Here is a 14,702-nt window from a genome sequence, read left to right as displayed (position 1 = left end):
ATTGTACTTCAGGAAGTTATTAAAAGGTCTGCACCAGTTCTTCTTTTTGTTTTTTTTTTCATAAATAATCTGTCCAGTATATACAGCTGGATATTTTAAATATAAAAGTCTTTCTGGCCCAAATTTTGTTTCTTTATTTTTTCAGTTCAATTTTTCTTTTTAATTTATTTTGAAATCTGTATAATATTTTGAATTAATATCTTGTACAGGGTGTCCACGGTGTCTTAAAATGTCTTAAATCTCAAAAACTAAATTTTAGACCTTTAAAAGTTCAATTTACTAAAACATTGTGTAGTAGATCCTAAATCTTTTGTAAACAGGTTGTCATTTTCCTTTGTTCATGTATAGTTACCTAATCTGGCCAACAACTATCCACTTACCAACATTCCATCTCAATAAAGCTTTTAACTTTTTATGTAATTGTATGTTATTTATGTAATGTAATTTTTACTCTTTACCATAGTGGTTGAATCATTTTCCTTCAGAACAATAACAATAAAAGAATAACATTTGTTTAAAAGTTCTTCATGTATTTACTGCTGAGGAAGCTGGCTTGGATAGACTGTTGTGTATATTTAGTTTACAATTGAAGTCAGAATTATTAGCCCCCCCTTAGAATTTTCTTTTCTTTTTTAAATATTTCCCAGATGATGTTTAACAGAGCAAGGAAATTTTCACAGTATGGCAGATTTTTTTTTTCTGGAGAAAGTCTTATTTGTTTTATTTCAGCTAGAATAAAAGCAATTTTAATTTTTTTAAAAACCATTTTAAGGTCAAAATTATTAGCCCCTTTTTTTTCTCGATTAGTCTACAAAACAAACCTTCATTATACATTAACTTGCCTAAATACTCTAACCTGCCTAGTTAACCTAATTAACCTAGTTAAGGCTATAAATGTCACATTAGGCTGTATAGAAGTGTCTTAAAAAATATCTAGTCAAATATTATTTACTCTCATCATGACAAAGATAAAATAAATCAGTTATTAGAAATGAGTTATTAAAACTACTATGTTTAGAAATGTGTTGAGAAAATCTTCTCTCCATTAAACAGAAATAGGGGAAAAAATATACAGGGAGGCTTCAACTATATATATATATATATATATATATATATATATATATATATATATATATATATATATATATATATATATATATATATATGTATGTATATATGTATGTATGTGTGTAAACTCTTTTTTTTTATTGTTAAATTAATATTATTGTATTATTTAATTGATTAAATATATATTTTAAAAAGTTTGATAGGGCAATTAAAAATTGTTTTCAACTGGGCCATTCAAACAACTCCTTATCGTTTAGCTCTGTATGAGTCTAACATTTCTTCATAATGGTTATAAAAATGTCTTAAAAAGTTTTAAATTTAACTTGCTGAAACTTGCAAAAACCCTGTTGTAATTTAAATACCAGAAAAGCCATGTTAAATGTACAGTGCTCATCATATACAAGTACACTCCTTACAAATCTCTCATTTAAATTAATATTTTTTTATAGAAAGCTTTACCATTTGTGCATGTACATTAGATTAAAATTCATGATAATGGTCCAAAATTAGTACATCCAAATTAAATTTTTTAGGAAAAAATATTAAATAAAAAGTTCTAAAAGAGTCCAATTCAAGAGACAAACATTTTATGCAATTTTTGTTGAAATGTTGTAGTCTGTAATAAAATTTTCCCAATAGTTTGCTTGAATTAAAATGTATTGTCTTTCTATTTCTAATGATGTTCAATGACTAAATTATTATTTTAGTAAACAAATCCATTTAATAAATCTGTTTTGTTCAAATGTACCAAAATATATTACTTACTGACAAATGGATACAAATATTTATTTTTTCAAAATGATGTGTACTCATTCATGTTGGGCACTGTATGTCAAAAAAAAGTAGTCAAAAGGTGCACCTGCTTGAATGCATTCATTCCGCTATTTCGTTTATTATGATATTACACAAGTGTCATATTTCAGAGCAGAGCTTTGTCTGGCTTGAAAGTCAGTATTAATTAGCATTCATTTCCCTAAGCAGGCTTGTTTTAATATGCGACAGTTGCACTATCCAGCCGCACCACCGATTAATAAAGATATCTCTGTGGTTTTGACACTGCAAATCGACAGTAGAGAGAAATGAAGAAAGACAGGTAGAGTTCGGGAGAAGGAAACATGCTAAGAGCTGGAGGGAGCGTGTGGAGCTGGTGGAGACAGGCTGGATGACAGATTGAGGCCACTGACTGTTCTCAGAGAGCAGCTGTGAGAAGTGGGAGTTCTCAGATCAACCAATTATGACTTACTGCAGTACCTCTACTAGGCCCACACAACCATAGTCTGGCCTGTCTGGAGCTTTTAGAAGAAGACACTGGAAGATATACAGTAGGCTTAAATGATTGGCCTTAAAAGTCTTGTTTTTTAAACCATTGTTTTAAGCAAAAAGAGGTAACATTGTACTATATGGGACACATAATGTTAGCCATATGTACTAACATGAACAATCGATGAACAGTACATTTATTAAAATAATTTATTTATGTTAGTAAATGAAAAAATATATTTTTTTATTGTTAGTCGATGTGAAGTATTGAATTTTAATCAGTTTAAGTGTTGACTGATTAATAAATGCTGTACAAGCTCTGCTAATTATTAGTTCATGTTTGTAAATAACTAACAGTGTTAATTGTTGGTTTCCTACACCGTATTCAAGTTTGAAGTGTCCATTTTATTTTACGTTTTGACTAAAATCTACAATTTAGATTTAATTTAAACTCAATTTAATTTAGAGTTATCTCTGTTGTCCTGTTGCTAGGGGTGGGAGAAATTCATAATATCAAAAGTACTGATTAAACAATGTTTAACTTTAAGGTATTTTTGCAGAAAAAAAAACCCTTTCAAAAATCTTAGAAGTACAATAGACTTCACTATGTGATGAAGCCTGTAATAATATCTGTTTTGGTTTTTGGTTTATGTATTTGTAGGATTCATGTTGAGAATTACTTGTAAATATAGGCCAAAGTCTGTCAAAAAAGTATTCCCAGGACCATGAGCCTTATTTATAGCATTAATGTTACTGTAGCATTGTGCTGTCCAGTTTTGAGGAATCCATGTGCACTACTCCTTTAGTTATGTGTCATTTGCTGACCAAGTTGGCTGACCGCTGTGGTCTTCTGCTGCTAATGACAGTCTGCTTCGCTTGTGTGGTTATTTCAGTACCTGCCTCTTTCTCTCAAATTCAACATGTTTGACCATCATCCTCTGGCCACTTTCTGCAAGCCATTTTCACCCTGAGAAATAAAATGCATTGTTCATTTTGTTGTGGTTCTAGTTGTTCTTTAAGTCATTCACATAAATAAATGATAATTTAATAAACAAATGTAACTTTTCTCTTTGTAAATTATTTAAATCAACTTTTAAAAAAACATGAACGGCAAAAAAATCATTAATAATTATAAATATAAAACGAAACCGATATTTCTACAGTCATATTTTCATTGTTAAATACACTGTAAAAATACAATATTATGATTTATAAATGGCAGTATTTGTCATCACATAAATCTCTCTCTTCATTCTTAAACATGCAGCTCATATATTTATGTAATTAAAGCCTTTTTTAATTTTTCTGATCTCATTAAGACATATTGCAATTTTGGTGTCATGTTGATTAATCGTGTAGCTGCATTCGTTTATCTCATTGTTTGGTTTGCACAGTTTAATCTTAAAATCTGCATAATTATGCATTGATTTGTAGTGTGTTGCAGTGGCCTAATTGCATTATGAAGGAAAATATATGGTGATGCGAACAGCGAAGAGACCACTGTGTGTATGTTATAGTGTAGTACAGCACTTGTAGAGTTTTCGCCTGGTCACTCTGCTACCATCATTTTACTTAAAGTGATTAGTAGTTTAATCCTGCACAGTAGATGCCAGCTGCCACTGTTTTTTGTGCTAAATCTGTCCTCCAGACACTAGAACAGAGTACTGAATTAAGACAATACAATTTACTGGACAATAGGGCTGCACAATATATTGTTTCAGCATGTAATCATTCACAATAGTCACATCGCGAGTATATGGATTGTTGAATCTGGATTATAATTTATCATTTCGCAAGTGTTTTTTGAGCTCTGACTGTGTGAGGGTCTTTAAAGCATTCAGGCATAAAAAGTACTGTTTGTAACTTCATTCATTCTTTCATTCATTCATTTTCTTGTCGGCTTAGTCCCTTTATTAATCTGGGGTCGCCACAGCAGAATGAACCGCCAACTTATCCAGCAAGTTTTTTACGCAGCGGATGCCCTTCCAGCTGCAACCCATCTCTGGGAAACACACACACACTTATACACTACGGACAATTTAGCCTACCCAATTCACCTGTACCACAATTCTTTGGACTGTGGGGGAAACCGGAGTACCCGGAGAAAACCAATGCGAAGGCAGGGAGAACATGCAAACTCCACACAAAACGCCAACTGAGCCGAGGTTCGAACCAGCGACCTTCTTGCTGTGAGACGACAGCACTACCTACTGCACCACTGCCTCGCCTAACTTAATTCATTTTATTGAAATGTTTATGAAATGAAGACTATGCAGTATTATTTTACATTTAATTATTCAATTACTGTATACCTAAATACATTTCGACCCATTTAATCAGCTTATTTTCTTTATTGAATTTATGCTTGTTGATTGATTATTATAATTTATGCACTCCCCTACAGAATCTTCCCAATCAATCTAAAAATATAGATTATTTACAAACATTTATTCAACTCATCTAGTGATATTATATTCTTAAAATATCGCAATACATGTTGCAGAATAAAAAAATATTGAAATGTATAATTTTTCCAATATCATGCAGCCCTACTGGACAGTGTGAAAACCTATAAATGAACTGTTCCTTTGTGTCAAAATAAAAAGAGAAATGTGCATCAACAAGACTAAAGATTAAGACTACAGAACCCTGATTTCTAGACCCCATGCTGGACAGGTTGAAAAACAACTAAAGAGCAATTCATTTGTTTTAAAAAAATCAAACAGAAATATGCTTCAACGTGAACACGAACAAACGCAGAAAAGTGTTTGTAACATGGTTCCCATGGGTGCCTGAAATCCTTGAAAAATTGTCAATCTGAAGGAATAAAAATTCAAGGCCCTGGAAAATCTTTGAAAACAAACATGCATAAATACAGGTCCTTGGAGGTTTTTTTGAAAAGATTTCCTATTATTCCCTCCTGCTTGCTTATTTTTATCTTTTTCACCAACACTTTTCGTTCTATGCATGCTAAATTGCATGATTCACATTAGCTATTTGTGTTTCGTGCATGATAAGGTACTTTTTGTTGTATGCTACCATGACATCCACACATACACAAAATAACTAAGATTTTGCAGACAACACTGAAAGGTAATACCCAGTGCTTAATATGTAAATGAACGATCCCGGAACAAAACCAGGAAATAAAAGTTACTGTCACTGATGTCCACCAAACAATTTCAGTTTTAACAGTGATAGCGCAAAAAGGAGCATCACATTTCTGAACAGTCTTTTAATAATATTTTGTGCCATATAACGTTAAATGTAAGTCATGGGTAAGAAAATCTTGTAGCTACAAACATAAAACTTAAGAAAATCTCTATTGAGTTCATTTCACTATTATGTGCCATGTACAACCAGAGTGGTTGTAAACATAAGAAAGCCGATTGGCTGAAAATATTGTTGAGGGCACAAACCACACAGCCTTTGCTTTGCCTTTGCTTATTCTCACTTTCACACGCACACATGCACAAATGTCTCCCACTGTCCCTACATGAATTTGAAGGTATTGGACCTGGAAGAGTCCTTAAAAGATACTTGAATTTTGAAGTCAACCAATGTGTGGGAACCCTGTTGTCATACTTACCCTTGTTGTCCTTTTGAATCTGAACCCTTATGCTAATGATAAACTTTACACATGCATTTCTCTCCCTCAGGGACACGATGTGGCGTGTGTTCACGGGAGCTCTTTCTGTGGAAGAAAAGGAGAAGGGCAGTCAGGTGCTCCAGGACCTGAGGGAGATCGAGTCATGGGTTTATCGGCTGCTGCGCTCACCGGTGCCTGTTGCAGGTCAGCGGCGTGTGGATGTGGAGGTCCTGCCCCATGAACTGCAGCCTGCTCTGACATTTGCCCTTCCAGACCCGTCCCGCTTCAGCATCGTAGACTTCCCGCTCCACCTGCCACTGGAGCTGCTGGGAGTCGATGCCTGTCTGCAGGTTTTGGCCTGCATTCTGCTGGAGCACAAGGTACAGGTGGCCTGAGGAACACAAACAGGACTTTTACAGATGGGTTAGATCAATAGATTACCATATTTGTGGGCTGTTTTCATTAGAGCTGTGAATTCTGTGGTTATTTTAGGATGCATTATAATACTGATGTAAACGGAAAAAAACTAAAAGTTTTCCAAATATCTGTATTCATGTAAATAGAGTTCATAAAATTTGAAGTAAACGTAAGCAGTTAGTTTGTAAATTTCCTTTATTATTTTTTTTAATGTTTTTTTTACATTACATTTTTGTATATTTTACTATATTTGTTCTAATGTTATTTGCATCTTTGTACACTTTACATAACAAATATAAAGAATAACAAGCCACTAAATGTGGGTTATGAATATAGTAATTATTATTAATAATAAAGGAACTTAAACGTCCAGAATAAAATGGTAAAAATATCATGGTACTGGCACTGAGCTATGGTTGGATGTTTCTAACTGTATACAGTTATTGCCTCATATTAGATATTTGATATTAAATAGTGCACATTAATTTCCTGTGTTTTTACATTTAGATTACATTTGCCATCATCTAATGCTCATTTAGACATCATCTTTAAAAGCATTTTTAAATGTAAGCTTTTGAAGATCTCCAAATGAATATCCATGTTTTGTATTGTGCAGCAGTATTATGTTGTGAAATTATGTAATTTAAAACGTCTATATTGATAATTTATCAGTAAAATAATTACCAGCCAGATATTTAATACTGGTGTATATATATATATATATATATATATATATATATATATATATATATATATATATATATATATATATATATATATATATATATATATATATTAGTAAGTTCGATATAAATTCATTTGTAGCACTAAAAGTCTTTTACTTCAAAATTTTTTATTGAAGAAGTAGAACGAGCTTTTAAAAAATACACCACTGCTGTGTCAAAGATTAGTTTAATGTTCGTCTGTAGGTCTGCTTGTTCAAGCAGAGCTATTCTTCATTGCTTTGCCTATGTGGGTCACACTGACATTAACAAGGAGACTTCCTCTCACCCTCTTCTGTGTGCAGGTGGTACTGCAGTCTCGAGATTATAACGCTCTCTCAATGAGCGTCATGGCGTTTGTTTCGATGATTTACCCTCTTGAGTACATGTTTCCTGTCATTCCACTGTTGCCCACCTGCATGGCCTCTGCAGAACAGGTAAATGACGCATCATCTCTTTTCAGTCATTTAGTCACGTCAGTATATATGCAGTATGTACAAAAAGCTCTTCTTATTTCTTTCTGACACATCTTTCTTCTTTCTAGCTCCTATTGGCACCCACTCCATACGTCATTGGTGTGCCAGCCAGTTTCTTCCTGTACAAGTGTGATTTTAAGATGCCTGATGATGTTTGGTTAGTGGATCTGGACTGCAACAAGGTATAATCATCCATCTGAACTTATGAGGCTTATGATGGTATCAAATTGTGTGTTGAGATTGGTTGCTGAAGTTTTTAAACAGCATTATACAGTATTATTACGCTACTGGCCTAAGCTGCAAACACTTGGTGTATTGCTTTATTGCATTTACATGTTCAGAGTAAACAAATGTCTCAACCAAATTAAACTGCAAAAGGATTGTCAAGTAAAATTGGTAATACTTTACAATAAAATCTCTTTAGCAAATGTCAGTGTATGTATTTATGAATTGAATCAATCAATAATAATAATAATAATAATAAATTTTTTTGTATAGCGCTTTTCCTACATGCATGCAACTCAAAGCGCTTCACAAACAACAAACAAGCATTGTAAAATAAACCAAATAAAAAATGTATAGACAAATAAAGCAAAATAAACAACAAATATATACTCAGATAAAAGCATACATGTACACACATATATGCATATATATACACACACAATAGTCCTTACACACAGTATGCATAATTATACACACATTGTACATGCATAGTGAGATGAAAAGCCAGAATTATTGCAGTTACTATGTTAATATTAGTAAAAAGGAAAATACAACTAAACTTCACTAGTTATAGCTAGTTATAGCCGATTTTCTTTTGATCTTTATCTATTTAAATAACCAAATGAATCTTTAAGCATTTGGTGCTATTATGAACCACTGTAAATAAATTATTCACTCTACAGTGTTTGGACTTTCAAGAGTGAAATTTAAACCAAACTAAACTGAAAACTGGACTGACACAGATTTAGTTTACTATAATTTTCTATGTTAAGCTGCTTTGACGCAATCTACAATGTAAAAGCTCTATAGAAATAAAGAGGAATTTAATTAATTTTAAAATATTATTTAGTGGTGGTCTTTATCATTATCCCTGTAGGTTATTGTTCCAAGCAATGCAGAACTGCTCCCACCCTTACCTGAACCTGAGGCCTCTGAGCTGAAGAAACACTTGAAGCAGGTAAATGCAGCAGATGTTCTCATTTCTCTAAGGAGCCCTACCATTAACTGTGCATGTGAAGCGATCGCTAACTGGATTCCAGAAGCTATGCATAGTAATTATACTGTCGTCTTAACAGATGCTGTAAACATTGCTAATTATAATAGTGCAGTTGAACCAAAGAGAGGGCTGACAATGCAAAGATATTTTAAGGACTATCGTTTAAAGCCAAATGCAGACAGAACATGACAAGTTTAATGTTGTCTGATACTTATTTTAGATGATCACTTATGTACTGTAATGACCATATATTCTCCCCCTTTTTTTGTTCCAGCTCTTGGAGGTAATAAGTTTTGAGTTTCCCCATCTATAGTCTCAATAATGGTTCTAGTTCTCTCGCTTAACCCTTTACAATCCCACATAGACCCTTATTTAGAGCTTCTGATTCTAAGCACCTCTGAGCTTAATCAAACCCCTTTAACATCAACTGTTGGAACATTTCACTGTGTTGCCATCAATCACTGTCATATACTGACCTTCCTCATGTCTTTTTAATGGAGACGCATTTGATAGCAATCTGTTGTTTTTGCTAGTCTGCTGCAGAATTTCTCAGCCAAATCGATTTAACGTTTTTCATCTTTCATCAAACATAATTATCATGCTGTCATTGTAATAACTCAAGCCAAAATAGTCAATGCACTGAATCATCAGTTGTGTCTCACAGACTGTGAGTCATCAATCTTGGTTCGCCATGATGAATCACTGTGAATCAGGTCCTCATCTTCAGATCATGATTGTTCTGAAACCTGATTTAAATGGAAGGTCATCGTTTTCAATTGTGTACACATGTACGGTGTTGCCCTATCAAGCAGACACACATTGGATCAAGAACTTCATGAGCCAATATGGAAATTGATGCTTTTCTGAACGGCATTCAGTGTTGTTTCTCACTCAGTTGAGCATCAAATTTCAAGGAATATTTTGTTAACGTCAAAGTAAAATTAAAATTCTTTCTGCTCACTTTCATAATTCATTTTCATGGTCTCAATCTACTCCATCATTATTAAGGAAAAAAAAACTTCGCAATATGTTCCCCAAATCTTTGCCTCCACTTCTTGAATAACTTGTCTTTTTGGGTGAAATTACCAAAAAGAATATCTCGTTTTACTTTCCGTTTCCGATTTTATTTTATATTAATGAAGTATGTGTTAAATAGGCTGAGAATGGAATTTTACGTTGACTAAAATCTACCAAATAATGTTTAGATTTGAGTTTTATACAAATTCTCCAATGAAAGTTTTGTATGAGATCTGCTTCTTTGTCTACATTCATTACCCACTTGTATCTTAAAGGTGCAGTATGTTAGATTAACACCTAGGGGTTGAACCAAGTATTGTAGTACACATTCAAAATATTGGATTTTTTTTTCATCCAACCAGATTGACAACTTCAACAGAAACAAGCCAAAAGCTACATTAAATACACGTTAGTAGATTACAAGTCATTACAAATATGCACACATGAGCCTTTTTTCTCCAAACGGTGCAAATGAAGTAAAATGTACAATGCATTATTTCACAATTTCAAATCATTTAACTCGAGTGGATTTTTTTTTTTTTTTGTGGGGGGTCTAAAAAAGTTTTAACAAGACTTAAATCTACTGAAATGTTGTGTATATGTCTTAAATCTTTTTTTAACAGGTCTTAATTTTTCTTTGTTCATCTAAAGCTAACAAATCTGGCCATCAACACCTATACAATCACCAACAATCCCAATCTCAATTAAACTTAACTTTTTTTTTTAAATAGCATTTAATTAATTTCCATACAGTAACATTTGCTTAAAAGTTCTCCATTTATTTGCTGTTCAGAATACTGATCTGACCTATTTTTTTATTATTAAACTATTATTATAATTGTAAACTAAAGTAATTGACAGCTATTTATTTATATATAGTTTTGTTCTATTTTTGGTAAGGGTTATAACATTTGTGAATTGTTGTATTTGAAAAATTAAAAAAAAAAAATATTTTTAGTTAATTATTTTTAATCATTTTTGATAGGGCTAGTGAAAAAGGTTTCCTACTGAGTTATAAAACAAACCTTAGCATTTAGCTCTGTACAAGTCTAAAATTTAATTCATAATAGTACTAAAAAATGTCTTTAAGTATTAAATTTAACTTAAACCTTTTAATTTAAATTTAATTTAAATTAAACCTGCAGAAACCCTGAAACTAGATCTAGTGATGCAGTAATCCATGTTTGTTCCCTGCATTACACTGTAAGCTGCTCTGATGATGTGTACTCCTTACTTCTCTATGTCTCTTTTTGGAGGCTGTTGCTGTCTTGCATTGAGGCAGTCTTCATGACTATAATGAAATGTGCCGTGTTTTCCACCAAGGAAACCTGGAGTGCTGAAATACAATTGGGTAAACTGCAGGTTCCACAGACCAAAACAAATACATACATTTCAAAACGGAACGCACATTATCAAAGGAGAAAAACCATCATTGTTTTTCAGATAAACAAATATGTTTGCTTAGCATTAAATATCTGCAAACCTATTGTGGTACTTTTATGCGTGAGTAGAGTCAAAATCTTGCATACAGCATCTTTAAGATTGTTTTTTTTTATTCCCTGCACTCATTCTGTCCACTTCATGATTTATATTGTTGTTTGTGTCTTTCTATTTGTCTTTCTGTGGTTTCTCTCCTTCCTTGAATTGTCTCTGCTCACTTTTAGTCACATGATCTCCTAATCTGTGTGACAGGTAGTCATGTGACATTTCCTCCATGTTCTCTTGTGTCCTTCAGTGTCTGGTAAGGTTGACTCTGATCACCCAAAAGCAGATCTTCGCCTCCGATTCTAAGGTTTACAAATCTTTGCATTTTGAATGTGCACGGAAAAAAATAACTCTCCCCCTGGTCCCCTGCAGCCCTACTCAGACACTTTCTGTAACCAAAACGTACAGATACTTCTTTATTCCACACCCTTTGAATAAACACACTCTGTTTGCCTCCATAACCTCTAACTCTCTTCTCTCTTTCTGCCTTTATATCTGTGTAATGAAGGTCTGACAGAAGCCCCATGTTTCTCATAACACTATGTTTGGCTTGAGCATGTTCCAATGCAACTTCTCATTTACATTTATGCTCATTAACGCAAAGCAAAAAATTACTGCAAGCCACAGGAGCCGATGATACGATTTGTTTGGTGCTGGCCAAATGGTGTGGCGAGCACAGGGACTGATGGAATGCCAGCTAAGAGGCATTGAGTGAGCAATGGCAAAATCCCCAGAGTGCTTTGTTAATGGCTCTGTGTGATGACCACACCCTTCCCTCTAACATTTTAACTATTAAATCTTTAATGTAGCACTGTCACTTCAGGCAATAGGTTTATTTCAATATGCTATATAACATTTTAGTGTACGTTTGCCCAAAAATGAATTTTCAGTCATCAGTTATTTACCCTCATGTTATTCAAAACCCATATTTCATCTTCTAGATACAAATTAATCTAATATTTGAAAAGCATAAGGAATTTCATTCCTCCATTTAAAGGCCCATTCTAGCAAAATGCATCAAGTTCATAATTACATTGTAAATGCAATCAATGTTATTCATTTGAGTCTGAGGAGACATGATTGCTTATGTTATGAACTGAATAAATTTGCTCGCATGTAAATATTGATTAATTTTTGTGTGTTATATTTGATGTGCTCTATTATTGTGCATTAATCAGTGTTTATAATGCAAATAAAACCTTAAATTAAATCGGAAATGAAAAGATAATGGTTTTGGATTTACATACGGATGAGTAAATGAATTTTCAATTTTGGGAAAAACATCCCTTTTATTTAACTACATAACTGCAATTAAATTAAAACATTGACTTTGCATTCACCATTGCCATTTGGTCGATTTTCAGACAGAAGCTTATGAAGCTAGATATGATTGCCTAAGGCGACAGTGCTCTTTGTTCAGTCTTCCCTGTCAGGATTCACGGTTAAAATGATCTCTCCTGTATCTATTTTCCTCCTCCACCTCTCTGTTGTCATCTACTTGTCTATGCAGGCTCTGGCTAGCATGAGTCTAAACACACAGCCTATTCTGAACCTGGAGAAGTTTCAGGATGGACAGGAGTTGTCTTTATTGCCCCCCGGTCGTGACAAAGCTTCCCCGTCCTCCACTGAGTTCAACCCACTCATCTACGGCAATGATGTGGACTCAGTTGATGTTGCCACAAGGTATGAAGTATTGTATGTCCAGCCTGACTGGCCAGTAGAGCAGCTCTGTTTAATAATGTGTAGAGTGTATCACACGCAAAAAAAAGTATGATTATTTTCTAGATGAGGAAAGGACAGAAGTCATAGCATAATTTAAAGCCTTTCATATTTGTATTTTTGAACAATCAGTAAATCTGATTTACTAACTGTGCATACACACATCTGCTACTGTGAATTAAGCAGACTTTTTTTATGGAATATCCTCCTTCCGTACTGTGTAAACATGAATAATCCACTGATTATCAGTCAATGGGACCCATTGTTTTCGCTAGTGGTGCAGAAAGAACAAAATGTAAACCATTAAAAAAAAGTTTGTTCCGCTCTTTAAGAACATTATAATAATGTTATTATTATGATCTCGCCGTAAGGGTGGCAATGGTGAGGTTCTTCAACTCTCCAAACGTGCTGCAAGGGTTCCAGATGCACACACGCACTCTCCGTCTCTTCCCTCGTCCTGTGGTGGCCTTTCAGTCCACATCTTTCCTGGCTTCTAGGCCACGACGAAATGGATTCACAGAAAAGCTCTCCCACACTCAGGCAGTGGAGTACTATGGAGAATGGGCTCTCAACCCCACCAACCTGGCTTTCCAAAGGATTCATAACAGTAAGAGACATAAATTTGTTTCATCCGTTCATCTTTAATACCCCTTTTCTGTGAACCCCTTTCATGTTTGACTGTCACAGTTCTCCCCCTAGTGGCAGTTTCAATGATTTTTCATGTTTTGTTTCCTAATAAACCAATAATAAGAGCATTTTTATTTATTTATTAAGGAGTAAATGAATAATAGTTTTAAAACACCCTTCTGAAGCTGAACTGAAATCTGTATGCAGAATTTGATATCTGCACCCAGCCCCTTCTTTAGTTTGACCATTGTACTGGCAGATTCGCACTTGTCTGGATATACAGTTTCAATCTATGGACTGTCCATTATGTACTTCCCATTTTGTGTGTAGCCAGTAATGACACTGTGTGTGTTTTTCAGATGTGTATGACCCCTCTCTAATAGGCGATAAGCCTAAGTGGTATGCCCACCAGTTACAGCCAGTATTCTACCGCGTGTATGATGGAAACTCTCATTTAGCGGAGGCCTTGAGTGGACCCCTGCAGGATGAGACCAATGATTCAGACCCAACAGACGACAGGTTGAAAACACTACTTGCAGTGCTCACTAACATGCATAGACATTCACAGAGAGTCATGTAAACGCTATTGATTATTTTATTTACAAAACAAATCAAAAGCTTATAGACCGTTTTGACAAATTGTTTTTACTTTTACTCAACATTAATGTATTTAAAATGATCAAAAATGAAAATTAAGACATTGTAGTGTTACAGATATGCTTTCGGTTTCAAATAAATTCTTTTTGAAATATATGGACAATTAAAACATTATATTTGTACTTTATTTTTGATCAAATAAACTGCCTTTAATAAAATAAGAGACTTCCTTTACAAACCATTGTAAGATAGTATATAATGTACATGCATTTTTCTGTTTAAACCCATTCAATTTGATTTATTGTTTTACATTTTTATTTCAGTGGCAGCGACAGTGAAGCATATGATGACTCCAGCTCCTCCTACTCATCTCTTGGAGACTTTGTGAATGAGATGATCAAAGGGGACATACAGGGAGACACACCAAGTTAGCATCTCCAGTTTTCATCTCTCATTATTCCTTCGATTGGAGAGTTTAAGCATAATAATACTTTTGTTCCTTT

At 33.8% G+C, this 14,702-nt stretch overlaps 1 protein-coding gene across 50 annotated transcripts in view; it reads left to right on the top strand.

Annotated features, from left to right (window-relative positions):
• Positions 1-14,702, top strand: part of madd (MAP-kinase activating death domain) — an 89,529-nt gene that overhangs the window by 38,911 nt on the left and 35,916 nt on the right. For all 50 annotated transcript variants that reach the window (XM_073908709.1, XM_073908703.1, XM_073908701.1 and 47 more), the window contains exons 5-12: positions 5,988-6,297; positions 7,362-7,493; positions 7,601-7,714; positions 8,635-8,715; positions 12,767-12,939; positions 13,347-13,582; positions 13,962-14,121; positions 14,523-14,626. In XM_073908709.1, coding sequence (XP_073764810.1) covers positions 5,988-6,297; positions 7,362-7,493; positions 7,601-7,714; positions 8,635-8,715; positions 12,767-12,939; positions 13,347-13,582; positions 13,962-14,121; positions 14,523-14,626 — 1,310 coding nt within the window. The remainder of the gene's footprint in view (positions 1-5,987; positions 6,298-7,361; positions 7,494-7,600; positions 7,715-8,634; positions 8,716-12,766; positions 12,940-13,346; positions 13,583-13,961; positions 14,122-14,522; positions 14,627-14,702) is intronic.

The sequence above is a fragment of the Danio rerio genome, chromosome 7, assembly GCF_049306965.1.
Source record: "Danio rerio strain Tuebingen ecotype United States chromosome 7, GRCz12tu, whole genome shotgun sequence".
Lineage (NCBI taxonomy): Eukaryota > Metazoa > Chordata > Actinopteri > Cypriniformes > Danionidae > Danio > Danio rerio.
The sequence above is the reverse complement of the archived record's forward strand: the minus strand, read 5'-3'. Positions and strand labels throughout refer to the sequence as shown.